The sequence below is a fragment of the Ctenopharyngodon idella genome, chromosome 4 (assembly GCF_019924925.1).
Source record: "Ctenopharyngodon idella isolate HZGC_01 chromosome 4, HZGC01, whole genome shotgun sequence".
Taxonomy (NCBI): Eukaryota; Metazoa; Chordata; class Actinopteri; order Cypriniformes; family Xenocyprididae; genus Ctenopharyngodon; species Ctenopharyngodon idella.
The window spans coordinates 28,985,339-29,008,072 of record NC_067223.1 but is presented as its reverse complement, the minus strand read 5'-3'; the positions used below and the strand labels follow the sequence as shown (position 1 = coordinate 29,008,072).

The following is a 22,734-nucleotide window of genomic DNA, read 5'->3' as shown; positions in this document are numbered from 1 at the left end:
AATCAGTGGTTCGGAGCGCGTATCACACTGCCAAAGTTACATGGACTACTGAAATTTCGAAACACTTATGACGTGACGAAGCCTCGTTTACTGAAAACACGTGACTTTGGCGCACCGAACAACTGATTCAAAACAGAAGATTCATAAAGCTTCGAAGCTTCATGAAGCAGTGTTTTGAAATCGCCCATCACTAGATATTGTTGAAAAGTCACTATTTTGTTTTTGCGCACAAAATCATTCTTGACGCTTCATAACATTAAGGTTTAACCACTGTAGTCGCATGAACTGTTTTAAATATGTCTTTAGTAGCTTTCTGGGCATCTGAAAGTGTTAACTGTCTTTCTGGCAATAGAGGCCTCACTGAGCCATCGGATTTTATCAAAAATATCTTAATTTGTGTTCTAAAGATGAACAAAGGTCTTACAGGTGTGGAATGACATGAGGGTGAGTAATTAATGACATCATTTTCATTTTTGGGTGAACTAACCCTTTAAAGCTATTGAGAAATGTCAAGTAGGATAAGAGAAAGTGAAATGTTACATAATCAGTAGCGCCATGTCCCAGCAGTAGCGTGTTACCTGTGTGTGTAAGTAAGGTAGCTGCTGTGACTCTTGGCTGACCTGACTGTGCTCTCCAAAGACACTGTCGACTCGCCTATGCCCGAGCGGTACAGCGCGCCGTCCTCCATGTACGTGTTATTACAGTTCAGAGTACGCTAAAGGCAGAGAAAAAGCACAGTAGTGTAAATCAAGAGAAATAATACATTTCCAAATGCCAGACCACAGCAAACTTCTTCCTTTGATAGCAAATTAGGTGAAATTACTTAATGCTTGCAAATTACTTAATTGAAATGACTTGGTTATTCATTTGCTACTAAATAAATTGACATTGAATCCGATCCTAACTGCTGTTTCCAGTTGCATGAAGGACAATTAATGTATAAATATTTAATCGTTTATATGAGTTACAGTAACTTACCGTCAGTAGGGTGGTGCGTGTGGTGCTGGACTCATCAGGTAACTGTTTCTTTCCCGTGAAAACGTTCTTCAGATTTTTCCTCACCTCTTTATTGAACACGATGTGGAAGAAGAAAATGAATATACCCTAAAAACAGAAACAGGAAATGGAAACCTGTCTGTGTTAATAATTTTTGTTACATGCTTTTGTCATTTTTATTATTTTTTTATATATTTATTAGTTGTTTTTTTGTTTATTTTTTACTTATTTAGCTTTATTTTTATTTTAGTTTTACCTTTAGCAATTTTAGTACTTCAGCTTAAATGTATTTATTTCAATTAGTTGCTAAGGCAGAGCTTTTCAACTCTGGCCCTCGAGGTCCACTTTCCTACAGATTTATATATATATAAAGATATACATATATAGTTTTAAAGTGTGGTCACATTTCAAGCATGATTTCGAATTCCCACAAACCAAAATCTGCTTTTTTCCACCCTCACATAAAACTACTGATGTTGTGGATATCTATTGAAATTATATATCAGTAAAGCAGTTTTCGTTTTAGTTTTGGTTAATGATAACAACACTGAAACCTGTATTAAACACATCCTGCATCTGCACTTCAGTCTACCAGATTTCCGAATGCAAGAACACATATAGAAGTTATAAAGTGCTTTTGTATGTTTTTAAGGCTTAGTATGATCAACAGTTATAGTGATGTTTGCCTTATTTGTCTATTTTGAAAAACCAAGGTCAGGAAGACTATGACTGTTACCTGCAGACAGCTGAAGATGGCAAACAGGTAATGGAAGGTCATGACATCACTGTTAACAGCCATTAAACCCAGCAGCCAGGTGGCGCTAATGAGTAACAGGAGCAGAAAAGCCATCCGCATAGCAGGACTGGAGCACATGCAAAATCAAACCACAATGAGTACCACTATACTTCATAAAACAATCATCAGTAAATACTCTCAAGGGACAGGATAAAAACGTCTTACATGACCCCAGACTTCTCATAGGAACGTTGTCTACGGCCACATGACGCCTTGGCCGCCAGCACAAAGATAACAATGTTGACCTGTTAAAGAGATTGTTTAACGTTAAGCGGTTAACTCGGATTGAGAATTACATTAGACTGATAGTTAGAATGATCAATAGACGACTGCTGGATGGACTTACCAGCACCACTACAGCAATGGGTCCGGCAAAACTCCAGATGAGGGTGTCATGGACAGACAGCCAGCAGAAGTCAGGGTTTCCATATCCCTGAGGATCCAAACCCACAGCCAAACCTGATGGGACATAGACATTAACATGACTTTTACATTATCTTAAGAAAACATTTTCTCTGTAAAACTTACTGCCACCATGCTGGTGAATGTAACTTCACCAAGTGCAACATGTTCCTGGATCAACATTCCAATCAACCAATCAGATTTGAGGGAGAAGTTTACAGTTTATGTCAAGTTTAGGCTTACAACCAGGGTCAGTGTTATTCAGCTATCATTTTCCTCTGATTTTAGGGATAAGTATTTATGGGTAGGTTCAGGGGTAGGGATAGAGTTAAGACAAAATTTTCGGACAGGAATGTTGTTCCAGGATCAACAAAATTTGAACCTGTATTATATGGCAAAATCATAGTGACCCACAATGCTAAAATTTTGTGGGTGGTTGCCAGAGCATTGTTATTTGGTTGTTCCGGGTAATTTATAGGGGTGTTGCTTAGTGGCTGCTAAGGTTTTTTGAGTGTTTTTAATATGTTTCTATGCATGTTTCTACTGTTGTTGCTACTTGTAGGTGGTTGCTAAGGTGTTGCTAAGTTGTTGGGAGTGTTTTTTAACATGTGAATGTCACAGTGTTCAGGGTGCTACGGTGTTGCTATTGTAGGTGGTTGCTAATGTGTTCTAAGTGGTTTATAACATGTTGCTAGGTAGTTAATAGGGCTTTGCTATGCAGTTACTAAGGTATTCCAAGTGTTTTTAATGTGTTTCTATGCAGTTTACGTTGTTTGGAGTTGTTTTCAAAACAATGCTATGGTGTTGCTACTGTAGGTGGTTGCTAAGGTGTTGCTATGGTGTCCTGAATGATTGCTATTGGTTGCTAGTGTTTTCTAGGTGATTGTTAGGGCTTTGCTATGCAGTTACTAATGTGTTCTGAGTGTTTTTTTATGCTGTTACTAAGTTGTTGGGAGTGTTTTTTTTTAACATGTGAATGCCACAGTGTTCAGGGTGGTTGCTAGGGTGTTGCTATTGTAAGTGGTTGCTAATGTGTTCCAAGTGGTTTATAGCATTTTCCTAGGTATTTGCTAGGGCTTTGCTATGCAGTTACTAAGGTGTTCCAAGTGTTTCTAATGTGTTACGTTGTTTGGAGTTGTTTTCAAAACAATGCTATGGTGTTGCTACTGTAGGTGGTTGCTAAGTTGTTGCTATGGTGTCCTGAGTGATTGCTATGTGGTTGCTAGGGTTTTCTAGGTGGTTGTTAAGGCTATGCTATGCAGTTGCTAATGTGTTCTGAGTGTTTTTTTATGCTGTTGCTAAGTTGTTGGGAGTTTTTTTTTTTTTTTTACATGAATGCCACAGTGTACAGGGTGGTTGCTATTGTAAGTGATTGCTAATGTGCTCCAAGTGGTTTATAGCATTTTGCTAGGTAGTTGCTAGGGCTTTGCTATGCAGTTACTAAGGTGTTCTGAGTGTTTTTAGAGTGATCCTAGGTGGTTGCTAAGGCTTTACTATGCAGTTTCTAATGTATTCTGAGTAGTTGCTAGTGTTTCTATGTGGATAGTAAGCCTCCCCTATGTTTTGCTAAGATATTCTAGTCTCCAGATATTGTTTGGGTTCCTCCTTTAATACGACAAGTCTGCTGAATTTTTTTTTCATTTTATTTGGTGAATATGGTAAGTGTGATCACTTAGACAAGTAACAGCAGCATAATTTGCAGATCAATCATATCCACAGCAGGAAGCAGAGGGAGTTACACCCTGAAGTTTGTTAAAATACTTAACCCAAACTATGAGCAATGAATTACAGAAAGGAGTAAAGAAAGCAGGCAGCCATTTATTGAGCTGGGAGGAGCAGAGAGGAGTCAGGTCAGCCTCTATTATCTGTAGGATAGGGGCTTTTTCACTGCTTTGAGCATGTGCCAGTGGAGAAAGTGACACCCATTATGGAGAGCGGAGCCACCGGAGAGAAAACAGAAAAAGAAAGAAAAAAGACAGAGCGAGAGACCGAGAGGTAGTAATATGAACACAATGGCGTCCTGTCTCATTCCCACAGGGATCACACACACACCATTCAAAGGAAGGAGCGAGTCTAAGCCCGACGACATGAATGTGGTTCTTTAAAAAAAAAACTTTTCCAATAATCTATTAGGGAAATTCATAAGCTGAAGGTGTGTATCTATGTTGACACTGTGGACATAAGCTGAGTGCATGAGCATACAAATATGAACCTGCAAAAGCGTTGGGTTGGGTGTACTGTATGTACATGAAATAGTAATTAGGGAACAGACTGAAGAAGGGTGTGTGTGTCTGACCTGTAATAATAGCAGGTATCCCCCAGCCGATGGCGTAGTAGAAGCGCATGTGGCCGTGGTTGATGTTTCTGACTTCGGTGAGCATGCGGTAAATGTGCAAACCCTCCACAAACGTCCAGGCAAACGTGCACATGTAGAAGTAGTGCAGGAGGATGGCTATCACCGTACACACAAACTACACAGAGAGAAAGAGAGCATATTATCATTATTGCAATACATTCAGATGTTTTAGAATTACTCAATAAAATAATTTAAAAAATGAAATAATAAAATTGAAATAATAGCAAAAAAAAAAAAATATCTAAACCATAAATTAAAGGCAGTATAACAAATACTGTCATGATGTATAAATTTAAAGGAATAGTTCACCCAAAAATGAAAATTCTGTCATCATTTACTCATCCTCAAGTTGTTCCAAACCTGTATGAATTTCTTTGTTCTGTTCTTCACAAAGGAATATAATTGGAAGAATTTTTGTAATCAAGCAGATCTCACCCCCCATTGACTACCATAGTAGGAAAAATAAATACTATGGTAGTCAATAGATCTGCTTGGTTACCGACATTCTTCCAATTATCTTCCTTTGTGTTCAGCAGAACAAAGAAATTTATACAGGTTTAGAACAACTTGAGGATGAGTAAATGATGACAGAATTTTCATTTGTGGGTGAACTATCCCTTTAAATTTAAACGTGGAGCAGAATTAGCATTTTTCAAGCCATGATTTCCCTAGGGAATTTCAAAAGAGTTTTAAGAATAGCATTTTTTAATGTAAAATGAATACTAGATTTTAGTGAAATAAAATGTGGACATAATTTTGACTAATTTTTGTCATTTTACACTTACGGAAATAGTCAAACTTGATGGTAAAGACTAGGGATGCACCGATATGATTTTTTAAGGTCGATACCGATAACGATTTTAACAAGCAATTATTGGCTGATACCGATACTTGTCACTTCCTCTCTTATTTGAAATTTTGTCATCAAAATAGATAGTATTTTGATCATGTTTTAAATCAGCAAAGTTCAAAAACACCTGCATTAAATTATACTAGCAGGTTTATTGCTGCATCATCAAATAATTTTTAATGGACATTGATTGGATCCATTTAACATTCAGCAGGCCTACATAAAGACAACAGAACAAAGATACATATGAAATAAATAGTGCTTTTTAGGTAGGTTTAATAGTTTTCAGGTACAGAAATAAAGTAAACAAATGTAAAATAGCACTGCATATTCTTCACTGTATAAATTAAATACATATTAATCCTTCTTTATTGTAACAGACTTTATTATGATTAATCTTCTAATTTGTTTTTGTATACATTTTAATATTTTTTGTAAGTTTAAATATGTATGAGATCTGCACTCCTTTACTCTTGAGGGACTCTTATTTTGACGGGTTTTTTACTCTGTATTGTTTAGCTTTTGTGGTGATTTTTTTGGAGTGAAAACGGACGCAATAAACTTAATAAAACATTAGTAAAGTTTTGGTCATCATTCGGATGGGGTCTGCTACACTTATGAAAGTTACAAAAGTTTTTTAGTCAAGAATAGTGTGCAATCTTTTGTTATTTGATTAACATTTAAAGTGCAGACAGCAGCGCTAGGATTATGCAACAGACATTATACAGCTCAGTTCCTTCATACAGTTAATTAATAAACCATCGGTTTGTTATATCGGCCTTTTTCCTGCTACAGCCGATATGCCGATGGTTGTAAATTGAGCAAAAATCGTCCGATAAATATCGGCGGCCAATACATCGGTGCATCCCTAGTAAAGACCCTAGCTCAGACCTTTCTTAATAAAAGCACATTACTTCTATTTACACTTTGTGTGAATAGCATGTATCACTATTTGCAGTAAAAATGCTATTTGTTGCTGTATACACTTGGTCCAAAAAAATGAAGTGTAAATAGCATCTATTTTCCATTACACTAACTGTAAATAGCATCTACCTTCTTTTTTCACTTCTTCTAAATAGCCACTGCTTTATCTTTTTATACCTTGATATATTCTTGACAGATTCTGTAAAATTCAGGCACTTAAAGATCAGAGTAGACATACATGCCTTCTCTACAGAGTTTAGACCTAAACAGTGTGTCCAATGTAAAGCCAGACCTCACATATATTAAAATAATGTGAGAGTGTGTCGGTATAACTCTAAATCGACCCCTAGTGCTAGCAGACACCAGTCACAGCATGCCTCCATGAAAAAATCTGCTGAAAAATTTGGACTTTGAACATTAAAAGACCAAAAATAGTGAACTTCCATTCATAAATACTTATGTGTGGTATTGCAAACATATTTTAATGTATAAAACTTCTATTGTTTCACATGCTGATAAAGCATCTGTAGCATCTGTATAAAAATTGGAAGTATAGAAAGCTGTAATCTGATGTGCCACCAGGAAGATAGTGTCAAAACACATATAAATGGATTTAAACCATTAAAGCTCTTCTCTTCTCAAAGATGGATTGTCACATACCCAAAATAAAAGCCACCTCAAAGCAATCTGAGCCATTTGTCAAAGAAACCTCAACTTGCAATTATATCCAGCCGTTAATTACAGACTTAGAAAGTAATTAGTGCAGTTTGAGAATGGGGATCTACATTCTGGATATCGCTGAGGGGAAAACTACAACACAAGACTTTCTTGATGAGAAGACACGAAACCACATTCATGAAAATGCTCACTTGTGATTTAACTTGATGAAAGATCAAACCCATTCAGCCAGTCTTGTAATTTCATGTGGGGTCATTTGAGTTCCTTCTCACTTCCATTTGACAGTATTTTGCAATATTTCTTCTTTTAAACTCATGCAGGTTTCACACAGTAATATTCTAAAGAAGAGTTCCTCACCGGGTTGTCGGTCTGGTTGATTCCGATGAGGAAGACCAGCTCGGAGAAGAACAACGCAGCCACCAGGTTCTTGTGGATACTGTGGAGATTGGAGCGTAGTTTGTGCAGGATGGCCAGCAGGATGAAGGTGAGGAGGAGCGCCAGCAGAGAGGCGGATACCGTTGTGTAGGTGACAATCTTCAGGGGAAGAACATCACCATGCTGACAGAATGAGAGATAAAAGAATCAGAAAAATTCAAAATGGAAAAAAACTAAACAGAAAAAAAAAATGTTTAAAGGGATAGTTCACACAAAAATGAAAATTCTGTCATCATTTACTCTTATTTAAGGCTTATGTTATTCCAAACCCAAAAGACTCAATCTTCAGAACACAAGAGATTTTTATTATTGTATGACTTTTGTCCATCCATTGACTATGCGATCAACATTTGAAAGCTTCCTAAAGATCATAAAGAGATTGTAAAAGAAATCCAGCAAAAGTCTTGCTATTCACATATAAATATACACACATGCATAGAGCACATCAAATATGGTAAACGGAAACTCTAAACATGCTTGCTTGAGGCACGAGAACCAGTGAGGTTTGAAAATGTTGAACATGTAGACATTCAATGGATGAATGTTTTTGCTCCGATGTAGTTTTGTCAAAAGTACCGACTTCAGTACCAAGTCGGTACTGACATTTTAAAAATGTGACGATACCAGCATTTCCCCCTAGCATTTGGAGCACTGTTGAGCGGATTCTTAAACACCTCTGAACAGCCATTGTGTTCACTAGCTCAACAGATATGTCTGTGATTGGCTCCAATGATCAACGGTTCAAAAACATGTTGTAATTACACTGTCTTCCAAATTATTATGCAAGTGAAATATCAGTATCAGTAATAAATATCAGTAGTACAATAAACATTCCGATTTTAGTTTTTCTAAGAAAGTGTTTGTTTGTTTGTTTGTTTATTTATCCATGTCTTTTTAGATAACTGGTATCAATCTCAGACAAAATAATTTGCCAGGTCTACTTAGGTAAATGGAAACCCTACTTAGAGGTTGTTCCACATTATTAAGCAAGTCACAGTTCTCATGCAATATGGGGAGGAAGAAAGATCTTTCTGAAGATGAAAAGCATGAAATGGTGCAATGTTGTGCAAAAGGCATGAAAACAATTAATATTGTGTGAAAACTGAATGGAGATTATCGAGTTATCATAAGATTTGTGAGTGATTTAGAGCACAGCAGAACTCGGTCAGATAAAGGCTTATTAAGGAAGGTTCCTGTCAAAAAAATTAATTGTATTAAAAGGGCAGCTATAAAAAAGCCAGTGTTGAGCAGCAAACAGGTATTTGAAGCTGCTGGTGTCTCTAGAGTCTTGAGAAGCTCTCCATCCAGGCTGGCAGTTGTGCGTAAAGATGCATTTCAGCCACCACTAACCAAACCTCACAAAGAGAAACATTTACAGTGGGTTTAGAAATACATAAAGACTCATTTTAAAATAGTTTTATTCACTGACTAATGCCGTACTACAATGGATGGTCTAAATGGATGGATTTCTGGATGGTTGGTGAGAGGCCACCACGTTCAAACAAGACTGCAACGTCAGCAGGGAGCTGGCGGGTGAGGAAGTGATATTGGGAAGTGAGATGGAAGGTCCCTTTAGGGTCTCTGAGGGTATTAAAATGACTTTTGCAAGATATGTGGAGTTTATAACTGGCCATTTTCAGCTATGGTAAAAAAGTAGGATAGTGCCTTCTGAAATACAATGCACTATGCACTATCCCATGCTGCAAAAAACACCACAGCAATAAAACTGTTTGAAAATGTATTTCTACACCCACTGTAAATGTTTCTCTTTGTGAGGTTTGGTTAGTGGTGACTAAAATGCAATTTTACACATAACTGCCAGCCTGCATGGAGAGGTTCTCAAGACTCCAGAGACACCAGCAGCTTCAAATACCTGTTTGCTGCTCAACACTGGCTTTTTTTTATAGCTGCCCTTTAATACAATTAACTTGTTTGACAGAAACTTTCCTTAATAAGCCTTTATCTGACCGAGTTCTGCTGTGCTCTAAATCACTCACAAATCTTATGATAATTTGATAATCTCCATTCAGTTTTCAAACAATATTAGTTGTTTTCATGCCTTTTGCACAACATTGCACCATTTCATGCTTTTCATCTTCAGAAAGATCTTTCTTCCTCCCCATATTGCATGAGAACTGTGACTTGCTTAATAATGTGGAACAACCTCTAAGTAGGGTTTCCTACTTAAGTAGCGTCAAGTAGCCCTGGCAAATTATTTTGTCTGAGATTGATACCAGTTATCTAAAAAGACATGGTTAAATAAACAAACAAACACTTTCTTAGAAAAACTAAAATCTGAATGTTTATTGTACTGAAATCCTACTGATATGTCACTTGCATAATAATTTGGAACACAGTGTAGACATCTTTGGCCACGTTCAGACTGTCATTCCAAATCCTATTTTTGTGCATATCCAATTGAAATCCAATCAGATTTAGCCAGTTTGAACAGCCAAAAATCCCATGAAATGTGATTTTTACAAATCCGTTTTGAGCTACATTCAAATGTAGTTTGAAATCCTATTCAAATTGCATTTCTGGAAATCTGTTTCAGTCTGACCGCTCTGATCGGATTTCACATGGTTTATGTGATTTTCTCACGCCACGTATAACGTAAATGTCAGACGTTGATATAGGAAACATGCTGAAAGCCGCGGCAGAAACAAAGGTTGTATTGTCGCAAAGTGCCTGATGAGCAGAAATTGGCAATATAGTTTTGATATATTAGTGATCCGCTGATAGACGCGTGCTTTCAAACGCTTTTGTGTGTACCTCTGTAAGTTGGTATTTTTGACAACACTAGATGAATAAATGATGACTGTATTTTCATTTTTGGTTGAACTATACTTTTTAGTTATTGGGGCAAGATGGCAGCCTTTTAGCCACAGTACCTCTCTCTTGGAGATGTCCATAAGGACGGCAAAGCTGGTCATGTGATTGCACTGGCAGCTGATGTGGGTGTTGTTCCTGGAAATAAGGTCACATCCTTTGGATGACCAGCCGCCCGTGCCACCAACACTGACACACAAAGACATACCAGACCGGCATTAAATAAGCATGTGGGATGAGATTTTAGTATTATCTGTTTCAAAATGTAATAGATTATATATAAAGATGTGTGAATATAAATGTGTATGAGGGGGTTGTGACTCACGTGATAGAGTGGTTCCAGAACACGCACACAGGTTTAGTTCTCTCCTCCGTCTCCAGAAGGTTGTAGTCCAGTGTGATTGGTCGCTCCAGAGGAATGTGTAATGGCTCGCCTTCACTGTACACAGTTGTGCTTACGATGGGAGTGTTAATGACCGGACGGTTTGGCAGCCTGCGGAAAAAATGGGCATGTTAAATGGATCCTCTGAGGATGGCAACAGTGTTCTGTGTTTGACTGTGGAATGCCAACAAAACTAAATATTTGGACAAGTACTATATAGTCGGATAAGCACTTAAAAAAGTGTCGTTCTGTACCTGAGACTCCGGCGGTCGGGATCGTAGTGTTCTGGCAGGAGCTGGCCCATAGTTTTATAGATGATGACTGCAGCAACAGGAAATGGAGGAAGACTCTCAGCATGCCTTTTCCTCTTGTTTGCAGCCTGATTGTGCTCTTCATCAGAGCTTCTCTGAGATTCTGGATCATCTGTAGGAGAAACTACCAGAACGAGATATTTATACATAACCAGTTCATAACAGTTTAATTGAAAAATTAACAAATTTCACAGTTGAGCCAGCTTTCGGCAAACCAATCTGTTGTATTTCTGCTTTCAAACTGACCCTTTAACTAGGTAAATCATAATTCAGTGTCTTTTGTTACTATAATGCATGTTTTTACCTTTATGATCTGAAGATTTGAAGCTGAATTCCGGGAAAAGAACAGATGACTTAAGGTCTTTGGGACACTCCTGGTCAGTTGTTTGGAAACGAGGGATTTGTACTTCATCTGGATAAATGGCGTCCAGATAATCCACTGCAAAAACTGAGGAGTCAAAGAAAGACTGAGGTTAAGAAGCACTGTATAGTGTTCAAAACAGTGTACTCAATAATTGGTCTGCACTGCATTTAAATTGATTTAAGCAATGTAACTCACCCATGTTCTCAGTTACAATGATGAAGGGTTTCAGGTAGGTTTTCCTCATGTTCTGAGCCACAGTGTTGGCGTATTCCTCAAAGTTTCTCAGCAGATGTGCTGTGCCTCCTTCTGTTCTCTGTATCTGATCCCAATGCTCTTTATTACTGGCATCTAGGATCGCGCTGCCGGCCTTCACTATGTTCTGAAACATTTCAACACATACTTCAGTATTTCATGGTAAAATTCTGGAGATTTGAGAGCCATTAGAAGTCTGAATCTGGGCCAAGACAAGACATAATGAATGCGGTCTTAAACGCATCCTTATCCTGAAACCATGTATCAAGATAAGTACATTCATGTTGCCAGATGTGCTTTAAACATGGGCGTTTACGTTCTCATGACATCAGTCACTACATGCCGTGTTATTTACACTAATCCACTAAACCTCAAAGCTCACAATTTTGGGCTGCCACAGTTGTTGTTTTTTTCAAACACAGCAGACACCGATAGAAAATTGCCCCAAACGTCCCATTATTGGTATAGCTATAAACATTGGTAAAAGTGCTTGCATGTGCAAAAGTTGACATCACATGGTTGCTCAGGTTTTTGCTACAGTATGTCGATGCTAAGGTGTTCTAAGTGGTTTTCAGCTCATTGCTATACAGTTGGGGTGGATGCTAGGAGACTGCAAAATACATTTTCACATTTACTGAAGAATATGTGCCTGGCAAGCATCAGTTACAAGTCAGAAGAGCCCAACCCCAAGTCATTATGATATTTTGGATATTGTGATGTCTGCAATTGGCACTGCCAGTCTAGACAGCTCTTTGAATTATAATGGGACCTTGTTTTATCGCATCACGACATGCCGCATACGCCCAGTGTAGAAACACAATGGGCCTCATTCATGAAACTTTCATAAATATATGAGTACATTTGGAGTAATTTGTGCGGACCTTCCTGAAAACTGTACTCCGATTTCACAAACGCTTCATAAACATCAGATTTGATAGTTAATCGTGTATATGTTAATGAATTCCAATCATTCATAAATATGGCGTGCGTGTACACTCATTCGCAATTAGCATAATCTCCGCCTATGAATTACAACTGTAAATTACGTGTCCAGAAACGCTGTTGAATCTTCTGGACTCCCTTTTCAAGTTTGGCGCCATTATATTGCATAAATGCAAAAGAGACTAATAGGCCATATGCCTAACAATAAATATTCAATTAACATGTGTCCACCAAAGTGTTTTTAGCCAGCTGAAAAAATGCTCTTCTGACAACAGCCAGTTGGGGGCGCTTGAGAGCGTTTTAGAGGCGCAGCGTTTTTCCAGATTGGGTTGGTATGATTTGGAATATCCACGGCAGTAACGTGTTACTAGTATCTACCAGTTTGAAGAATATGACTGAATATAAAAATGCAGTAACCAGCGATATTAACTTCTCCATTGTTGTTCAGTCGTTGTACAAGGAGGGTGGTTGTTCGGTGTAAAAAAAAGTATTTGCCCCGCCCCTCCTCCACTGTGATTGAACAACTTGGTAAAAAGTGACAGTGACGAGCACTGCGTTTTACCCGAAGTTGAACAGTTTTCAACTCTCAGCTACAAAAAAAAGGGCAAATGAACTTGTGAAATTTTATTATGGTACATAGTCATCAGTTTGCCTCAAAGAACACATTAAAAAAAAAAATTGTTCTGCTCTTTTTTCATGAATGAGGCCCACTGTTTGAAAAATCATCTCTCCTCAACAAGTTGCATAATTTGAGGTATAATACAGCAAAAACAGTGTGGGAGAGTGATGAAGTTAAATAGTTGTGTTTGTTCAGATATGTAACCCTGAACTGGATGTGTGAGCAATAGTAACAGTGATGCTTGTCTTAATCATCACTAATAAGTATTAGAACTGAAGCAGATTATATTGAGAGAACAGTAGAGATGAAGGAGTAAATCCAACCTCGTTAAATTTGGCGTCACGCATGGCGGCCAGGTTAAAGCCCTGTTGCTGGCTCTCATAGTGCAGAATCCAGGAAATGAGCTGGTAGGTTGTCTTTATGTCGTTGCCATAGAAGGAGCTGGTCTGGTCAGTAGCGTTTTGTAACATGCGAGCGATGTCCTTAGATTTCTGCCCATCCATTGTGGATTCATTACGATGCAACTCCTCATTCTGACCAGAAAGAGGTGGGATATGAACAAGAGAAAGGGAGATAGAGATGTAAATTAAGGAGCTTTTTCCAAAATGGCCACAATAATATGAACTTTTCAAAGTTATAATTGATGTATTATTATTAAAACAGCTAGATGTACCAGTTTTTTGAGGTGGGAGAATGTGATAGTGGTACAGTTGAAGAGTTCAGGGGGCAGCCAGCCTTTCTCATCATTGCAGTGTCTGACAGCAGTGCCTAAAGTAAGTTAAAAAAAAACAATATGATTAATAATATCACAAATAAAATACATTTTAATACAAAATACATTACAAAAATATAAAATGCTTTTTCTGAAAGTACAGTTTCAGAAGTTTCTCAAACCAAGACCTTGTTCCAACAAGCACTTTGGTAAATGTGTCTTTATACAAGCACTGCCAAGCCATGTCCCACAATACTTTGTGTTTGCCAACGAGCTCCCTCTAGAGACGAGGCCTCATTAACATTCGGTTACCCGACCAATGAAAAGATCTAACTGCATAGTTCTGCCAATGAGAGTTCTTTGTTAACAGGGCTGGGTAATGTCAATGGGAGGGTGGGTGGGGTTAGGGGGGGATGTTCCCAGTGCCAAGTGACAGAAAACCACTGAAAACACTGGCATTTTCACATTTTCTGACTATTATTTCCCTTCAATGTCTATTTAATTTTTTTAATGGGATGGTTTCAGGCTGTCAAATTGTAAAACTCCAAGAAATGTCATAATATATATAATACAACACCAAGGTCACGAGTTAAGATTCCCAGGAAATGCATAAACTGATACAATTTATACCTGGAATGCAAAGTAAGTCGCTTTGGAAAAATGTATCTGCCGAATGTAAATGTAAATATACATATTTTTCTATTTTATTTAAATTTTTTCAAAGATATTCATTAATAAAGTCTCTTATTTTCCAAGTTTTCATTGTTTAGTTTGTATATGATAATTTAGATAGTCATTGTCAATTCATCACAATAATAAGGCCAGCAGCACTCACCAATAGATCCCTTGGGGCAATTCATGGCAACTGGACGTCCAAAATTGGTCCTGGGCCACCAGATTCCAGCATCAAAGGCTTTTGGGCAGCCCTCATACACAACTGAAGGGTAAAAGATATGGAACATGATGATACTTACTTAGAACTTCATGAGTGTAGATGCACATTACCACATCTTTAATTTAAACTCAAAGAAGGTCAGTGGGAGTACGTACCCTCACAGCCCGTGCTGGTCACTTCAGAGAAGGGGTTGTCGCAGCGGTTGCACTGACGCCCAATCACACCCGCCTTGCAGGGACACTGACCCGTCTCTGGATCGCATGTGCGTGAATTAGCGCCCAAATGGAAGCAGTCACAGGGGAAACAGGTGTTGCTGTCTTTCGGTCGATAGTAGTTGTCCTGTGTGAAAGAGATACTTTGTAACGATAGTCAAGAGACATTTTATAACTGTGACAAGCAGGGCGGGACGAGAGCCACAGGAGAACGGCACGAGGCCGGTGCCGTGATTGCTAAGGAGCGTCACCTGCGCACTGCACCGGTCTCGTATCTCTCAAGGGGGAGCTCCGGAAGCATAAAGGGAGGAGTGACGACAGTGAAGGAAGAGAGAGGACCAGATCTGGATTTATGTTGTTTTAATTATGTTTGCGTGAGTGGCAATCATCCGTGAGGGACTGCCACCATTTTACTTTTGTTTTGTATTTGTTTATTTTGTATTAAAGTGTGTTGAACATTCGCCAGTTCCAGCCTCCTTCTTCCTGTATATACGAACTGTGTTACAATGACATTATGACATTTTGTAATACTTGGACAGCAAATATAAAGACCAGTTTAGGTGAATTTAAAAAAAAAAAAATCCCATCTTCATACCTTGCAGCGACATTCTCCAGTAGTCTTGTTGCAATCGGGGTTGAAGCCTTTGCTGACATCACAGTCGCAAGGACCGCACATGGGGCTGCCCCACCAACCACGAGGACATGGTTTCTCCACCCTGTGTGCAGAAAAGACATTCATTTACAGTGGGGTCCAAAAAGTCTGGAGACCACTAGTGAAAATGTATCCATTCTTTTGTAACATAATAAAATGTTTTTCATTACAAGTTATTATCGGAATAACAATTTGGGTGAAAAGTTAAACTAAAAAAAGTGCAGAACCTATTCTGCAGAAATGTTTCTCCTTTGTTTTATGTCATAATTTTAATTTGTATTACATTTTCAAAATCCAGCAGCCAATAAGATTGCTTGCTCAACATTTAGTCTGGTTCATTGTTTGTTGTAAGCTAGTCCTGCAGCAGTTCCTCTGAACCCCTCCACCTCCCCCAGCTCCACCTGCCTAGATTTGTCTATTGATGTGTAAGTCTATTAATGTCACAGCAGCAGTATATCTTACATGCTCATAACAGCGTGTTTGTATATTTATTAGCAGTAGCAAGTACATACTTGCTCTGCAGCAGCAGCAATAACCAATAGCAGTAGCTTAGCAGATCTAGTCCGCCTAGACCAAATACATTAACATTGCTATTTTCAATAACAGGCTAAAACCTGTTTAGAGAGTTGCCATGATTGAAATATATTTATTTACTCATCTTGTTTAGCCTTTCGGTAGCTCAAACAGTAGAGCATGTAGGTCATGGGTGTGATTCCCAGGGAAAAGAAATGATAAAATGTGTACCTTGAATTGAATGTAAGTCGCCAAAGGCATAAATGTAAATTTATTCAGATTCTGATTCACTGCATTTTATTGAACAGTTTACATTTTTCAAATGTGTGTTTTTTTAAGTGACATCATTGACAAAGGTTACACACTGTAACCTGCAACATCTCAACACTCTCACACTCAAAGCACCAATGCATCAAAGCAGATCAACCATCAAGTAAAACCCTTTCAATCAATCACTGGCAGGATTTGTCATGGTGTAGGGATCAAAAGATTAGATGTGCAGGTTGGCAGACTTCAGACGATAAGTAATAACACAACACTGAAGACAGGAAAATGATGAGAAACAGGCTTGTGCTTGCTTGTACTAGAAATAAAAATCGACCAACTGTCCAAGCAAACAAATTTTATCATCATTTTCTTGGGTGGCCGAGGACTTTTCTACAGGTGTATGTTTATCCTGCACTTTACACATAAAACAGGCGATTTAGAAAAGCCACAGTCACCAAACATACTCTAAAACTTTGGTGGGTCAACAGGGGAAAACTATGTAAAATGCAATTAATAGAATGCAATGAACTATATAATCACGCATAACTGGAATAGCAAAATAAATAGGCTTAGCAGCTTAGAAATAAGAGGAGAAATGCTTGCCATATTCAGTGTTGTTGATGTCAAAGATCAAAGTCAGTGTATTTTAATGCAAATTACTTGGTAGAAGCTATAGGCAAATTAAGGTAAATTGGACAAGCCTAAGCCATGTTAATAATTAAGCGTATTTGTGTGCTTTCATGGTAACATTAATGCATTTAAATGTACATTTTTAATGGTCTCAACCTCAGACGGCACACCCACGGACCGTTGGCTGAACGTCTTATGCATATGGCACACTTATCTGGAAACACTTCAGAAGTTTCGAAGTCACGTCTGGTTGGTTGAATTCTACAGGATGTCCTGGAGATGTGTGTGTTGCGTTCTTTAACGGTCCGCCTGGAAACAAATGCCGTGATGCAAAACGACCTCGTGGAAGAAGATCGCCGTAGTGTTTCAACGTACTGTGACAACGAGCGCTTACCAGGATCAACTCAACGCTGGATTTTCAAAAGTATCTCGGCTCCATTGTTGCAGTAAACTTGCACAACATTCTTGAATGAATAATTTATTAGATGCACGCCGGTCTGTTATTGTAGGGACATCAACTTTTATATTTTCACGCCCCTAAACATGACACGGAACAAAACGAACTGTGATTGGTTGCGTTACATGTCAGTCAAACGTCCTCTTGGGCGGTCCTTGGCCAATGAAAGCTGTGATAGAGTCCAGACCTTCTGCCTTCAGGTCTGGCTACGCGAGACTACATTTTTAATAACAATTTTCTTTATTTTTCTACTACAAATGTTTGGTATTGTGTTGGGTTGCATTAGACTACACAGGACCACTATTTACAATTTATCAAGTTTGTGCTATTATGTGTGCTAATGTTATAGTTCCAAGATATTGCAAATGTTTTGTTGCTAAATTTTGTGCTGAAAAGAAACTCAATAGTGCCCAGTAGAAGGTCAGTTGAAGGTCAGTACATTTCAATTGTTGACTTATTTCAGGACACTGAGGGTGAGGAAACATTCCTTCTCTGCAATTCTCTCCTTAAAAAGTGCAGACTGCAGGGCCGCATGGTGCTTATTAACTCAGCATCAGGTGCTAGCAGCGTGTTTGGGTCTTAATCTAATAGAGGACAGTCATGTCAACAGAGTGAGAGAGGAAGAAAAGACAAAGACGTCCCATTTGTGACTGCTGAGACAGGAATTCATTGCTGATCAGAGGCTTTAGCAGATTAAATATGAAAATAAAAGGGAAGGTAACAATTCCGCAGATCTTGTGCAGACTTGTGACAGGGTGTATTGTGTTGTTTTCCCCCGCATTGTGGAGAAGAGCCAACACAGTGACAGACACACCCACATCCACACACACACACACACACACACACACACAAACCACTGGAATGAAGATGACTTCCATAATGCAAATCATTTACACTGCACGAATGCTCGATTTTCAGATTGTCGCTAAAAACAGTTTTGCTCTACTCTAAGAAATGTAGTACTTCAGAAATCTCAATGTGTTACAGTGCAAAAAAACCTGTTACAGTGTAAAAACTCATTGCAGTGTTTCAATTCCATTCAGAATGCATCAGCTTCATATCCATCCTGAAGTGAAGTAAGCTATAATGTACAGTCAGCCAGTCATTATCGCAGTATAAACCCTGATTAGGTTGTCAAGACCCTGAAATGTGTCATGCAAGATCTATTAGTAGACAGGACTGCAAAATATTATTGACCAGTTCAAACAGGAACAAAAGGTTTGACTAGCAATCCAGGGGGGAAAATCCACATTTTTGTCATGGTTCCCCTGGTAAAATTCGCATTCCAAGGGCTAAATAAGGTGTTATTTGGAGTCGCTTCAACCCGCAGACATGAAAAACAACCCGTGGCAACAGTGTTAAAGTAGCCCAAACTTGGCAACACTGCTACACTAGTCGATCAGTTTCATCTGCTGTATTGCTACTAGTTCTCTGGTCAAGTTTTCTGTGCCGATCTGGCTCAGCCGGTATGGATATGGTTTTATTTTCCACTGTGGGACTGATAACGGAGCTCTTTGGAATGTAATACAAATGTGTCAGTCATTGCCTTAGTAATGCAAGAGTTTATGAGATGTAAATAGCAACCGTATTATGGAGGATGGTCAGATATTTCTTTTAATTTTTATTATTAACTTGCATTAACTTCGCTCAAACAGAGCAACTGGTAGCCAAGCAACAGACAAGTGACCAATCCCGAGTGGCGACGTCACTACACGCACTCTAGCAGCACGTTTCAGCACAGTTAGCCAAAAACGCTGGGAATTCCCAGCCAAGAAGGGTTTGTAAGCGTGCCGTGCTGTACCAGGCTCAAGAGGAAATATAACTGGAACTGTTCCTCGCCATTCTTAGAATCATTCGACCTGACGGTAGAAAAGCGGCTAATGGTTAAAAAGACCAGCCATAATAAGTTTAAAGATACTGCTCACTCAAAAATAAAAATTCTGTCATCATTTACTCATCCACATATTGTTCTAAAATCGGTAAGACTTTCATCTTCAGAACAAAAGTAAAGATATATGGAAAATTTGATCATAATTTTTGTCTATTCACTGAAAGTCGACACAACCAATGTTTTCAAGCTTCAAAAAGTTCATAAAACCATCGTAAAAGTAATCCATATTAATCAAGTGGTTTAATCCAAATTCTTCTGAAGAGACATATGTCTTTATATGATTTAATTTAGGATTGTATTCAAATGTAAACACTGATTAACGCACATACGTAAAAATCTCTTTGAACATTAAAAAACACTTTATTTTGATGGTCCACTTGAGACATTCTACTAACTATAAGTAACTTTGCAACATGTCAACAAACTCTCATTAGAGTATTAGTAGACTGTCTGCTTAATATCTACTAACACTTTATTTTGATGCTTCCCTAAGTCGGACTTTTAACCCAAAGGTTGTGGGTTCGATTCTCAATACCGGCAGGAAACGACTAAGGTGCCCTTGAGCAAGGCACAGTGTCCACGGTTTGCAGTTTGTTTGTGTTTGTGTGTGTGTTCACTACTCACTACTTTTTATATGCGTGCACTAACTTGAATGGGTTAAATGCAGAGGACAAATTCCAAGTATTTCACTTCTTATGAGTAACTTTGCAACTACACGTTGAATTATTTAAAGGGTCAGTTCACCCAAAAATGAAAATAATGTCATTTATTACTCACCCTCATGCCGTTCCACACCCGTAAAACCTTCATTAATCTTCGGAACGCAAATTAAGATATTTTTGATAAAATCCGATGGCTCAGTGAGGCCTGAATTCAAAGCAATGACATTTCCTCTCTCAAAATCCATTAATGTACTAAAAACATATTTAAATCAGTTCATGTGAGTACAGTGGTTCAATATTAATATTATAAAGCGACGAGAATATTTTTGGTGCGCCAAAAAAACAAAATAATGACTTATATAGTGATGGTCGATTTCAAAACACTGCTTCCTGAAGCTTCGGAGCGTTATGAATCAGCGTGTCGAATCAGCGGTTCGCAGTGCCAAAGTCACGTGATTTCAGCAGTTTGGTGATTTGACATGCGATCCGAATCATGATTTGACACGCTGATTCATAACGCTCCGAAGCTTCATGAAGCAGTGTTTTGAAATCGCCCATCACTATCTAAGTCGTTATTTAGTTTTTTTTTGGCGCACCAAAAATATTCTCGTCGCTTTATAATATTAATATTGAACCACTGTACTCACATGAACTGATTTAAATATGTTTTTAGTACATTAATGGATTTTGAGAGAGGAAATGTCATTGCTGGCTATGGAGGCCTCACTGAGCCATCGGATTTCAGCAAAAATATCTTAATTTGTGTTCCGAAGATGAATGAAGGAACCTCTAACCGACATAATTTTCCCATGTCGGTTGTTTCGGTTTTTTAATCCTGTTGATACTTCCCACTTAACAACATACTACCGTGGGTGTAGCCCCGTCCAGTCAACACACAGAGAGCGGTGAGCCTTGAGTCTTCACTAAACTTTGTCAGTCGTATGTGTTTTAAGGTTTGCCAATTTGGACATTCAAGCAATTTAGACGATTGGATGTGTATTATTATATTGAGCTACCGTTCTCGCGCAGCTGCATTGTGGCACGAACACCCATACAAACAGTAGCTGCACAAAACGTGAAGATCACGCGCACTGAGGACCAGAAACTAGTTGTCAGCGCTGTCCTGTGATTTATCACTAAAGTAGCTTAGAAACTCAGAAGTTATTATAGCATGTATTTTTCTACTTTTGAAGTAACTATTTACAACCCACAGCTTCACAATTAATAGAGAAACGGTATGATTAATTCACAAATGCAATTGCTCTCATTACGTACTGGTACTGTGCTAATTTATCTTTATCTGATTTAGAACGAGCAGAAACCTGTAAGAAATGTTACGAACCATAGATAAAATAACTGCTGAAAGTGAGCTGTTATGTCAGATCACTCTTTCAATAGGAAAAAATATCCCACCTTTAATAGTCAAGCATATTTACAGTACAAACCTTGTAAGTGAACTATGAGGGCAAAAAAAAAAAAAACCCAGAAACAAAATAATCATTCATTAATCGTAATCGAGGTTAAATGTTCAATCAATCGAGGTTTTGATTTTAGGTCATAATCTTCCAGCCCTATTATCTGGTATGCAGACTTACTTGTTTTCACAGTACTGTCCATAGTAGTCCTGACTGCACTCGCATGTGTAGCCGTGAGAGGAGCTCGGCTTACGAACACACGTGGATAAATGCTCACACGGGTTCAGATGACATGCATCAACACAATCTTTGCCAAAGAAACCTGTGAGTGACAGAAAGAGAGAAAGACAAAAAAAGAAAAGAATTTGATGAACTCAAATCCGAGGCATCTGTACAATCGCAGGGAATGTGATGCAGGTGTCAGTACCAGGGTCACAGGCGCAGGTGTGTGCGTTCCAGTCGTCTGTGCAGTCGCTGTTCTCGGGGCAGATGTTGGAGTCGCAGGGGTTGGCCATATCACAGCCTTCCTCCACGTGGATCTTTAGCGCCTGCTGCATGTTGATGTTAGCTGTGTTGGTGGCGGTCTCCCCCATCCTGACCCCCTGTGACACGTTTACATAGAGTCAGTCACCTTACACTTAAACTTCAGACAGTTTTCTTCAGAATCACACATCAAATTCATAATCACACAGGCTCTAGTGAGATTTATATGTTTACACTACCATTCAAACGTGGGGTAAGTAAGAACTTTTTTTAAAACAATACTTTTATTCAGCAAGGATCAAAAATACTGTTATTTTTGATCAAAAATGCTGTTCGTTTAAACTTCCTATTCATCAAAGTATCATGAATAAAAATGTAACATGGCTTCTACAAAAGTATTAAGCAGCACAACTGCTTTCAACATCGATAATAATAAGAAATGTTTCTTGAGCCCAAATCAGCATATTAGAATGATTTCTAAAGGATCATGTGACTGGAGTAATATTGCTGAAAATTCAGGAATAAATTACATATTAAAACATGTCTGATATACACATTTTATGTATCTGACAAATACACACATTGAGTGCTAAAAAAAAAAGGCTTTCTCTTGGCCTCACCTGCATACATCCCTGAAAGCCCTGCTGGACGCTGTTACTCAGTCCCTGAAGTCCGCCAATGAACAGACTCCTCAGCTTGAGTCCAGGCAGTTCATTTCCAATCTCTGTTGACTTCTGTAAATCATGCAGGATGTCAGTAAACAGGTTTCATCTTAAGGACTTGTAGAGACCGTGTACCACAGAACTGAC

At 38.4% G+C, this 22,734-nt stretch overlaps 1 protein-coding gene across 5 annotated transcripts in view; it reads right to left on the bottom strand.

Moving 5' to 3' along the window:
• The window catches only part of celsr1a (cadherin EGF LAG seven-pass G-type receptor 1a), a 107,330-nt gene that overhangs the window by 5,744 nt on the left and 78,852 nt on the right, over positions 1 to 22,734 (bottom strand). For 4 of the 5 annotated variants that reach the window (XM_051891179.1, XM_051891183.1, XM_051891181.1 and 1 more), the window contains 20 exons: positions 22,546 to 22,659; positions 21,870 to 22,044; positions 21,623 to 21,764; positions 15,551 to 15,671; positions 14,899 to 15,082; positions 14,684 to 14,785; positions 13,810 to 13,904; positions 13,460 to 13,669; positions 11,519 to 11,702; positions 11,264 to 11,407; positions 10,903 to 11,083; positions 10,592 to 10,759; positions 10,329 to 10,455; positions 7,360 to 7,560; positions 4,491 to 4,665; positions 2,139 to 2,251; positions 1,958 to 2,037; positions 1,733 to 1,859; positions 979 to 1,104; positions 579 to 715 (listed from right to left, as the gene is read on the bottom strand). In XM_051891179.1, the coding sequence (XP_051747139.1) occupies positions 579 to 715; positions 979 to 1,104; positions 1,733 to 1,859; positions 1,958 to 2,037; positions 2,139 to 2,251; positions 4,491 to 4,665; positions 7,360 to 7,560; positions 10,329 to 10,455; positions 10,592 to 10,759; positions 10,903 to 11,083; positions 11,264 to 11,407; positions 11,519 to 11,702; positions 13,460 to 13,669; positions 13,810 to 13,904; positions 14,684 to 14,785; positions 14,899 to 15,082; positions 15,551 to 15,671; positions 21,623 to 21,764; positions 21,870 to 22,044; positions 22,546 to 22,659 (2,906 nt within the window). The remainder of the gene's footprint in view (positions 1 to 578; positions 716 to 978; positions 1,105 to 1,732; positions 1,860 to 1,957; positions 2,038 to 2,138; positions 2,252 to 4,490; positions 4,666 to 7,359; positions 7,561 to 10,328; positions 10,456 to 10,591; positions 10,760 to 10,902; positions 11,084 to 11,263; positions 11,408 to 11,518; positions 11,703 to 13,459; positions 13,670 to 13,809; positions 13,905 to 14,683; positions 14,786 to 14,898; positions 15,083 to 15,550; positions 15,672 to 21,622; positions 21,765 to 21,869; positions 22,045 to 22,545; positions 22,660 to 22,734) is intronic. The other variant, XM_051891182.1, reaches the window with a different exon arrangement.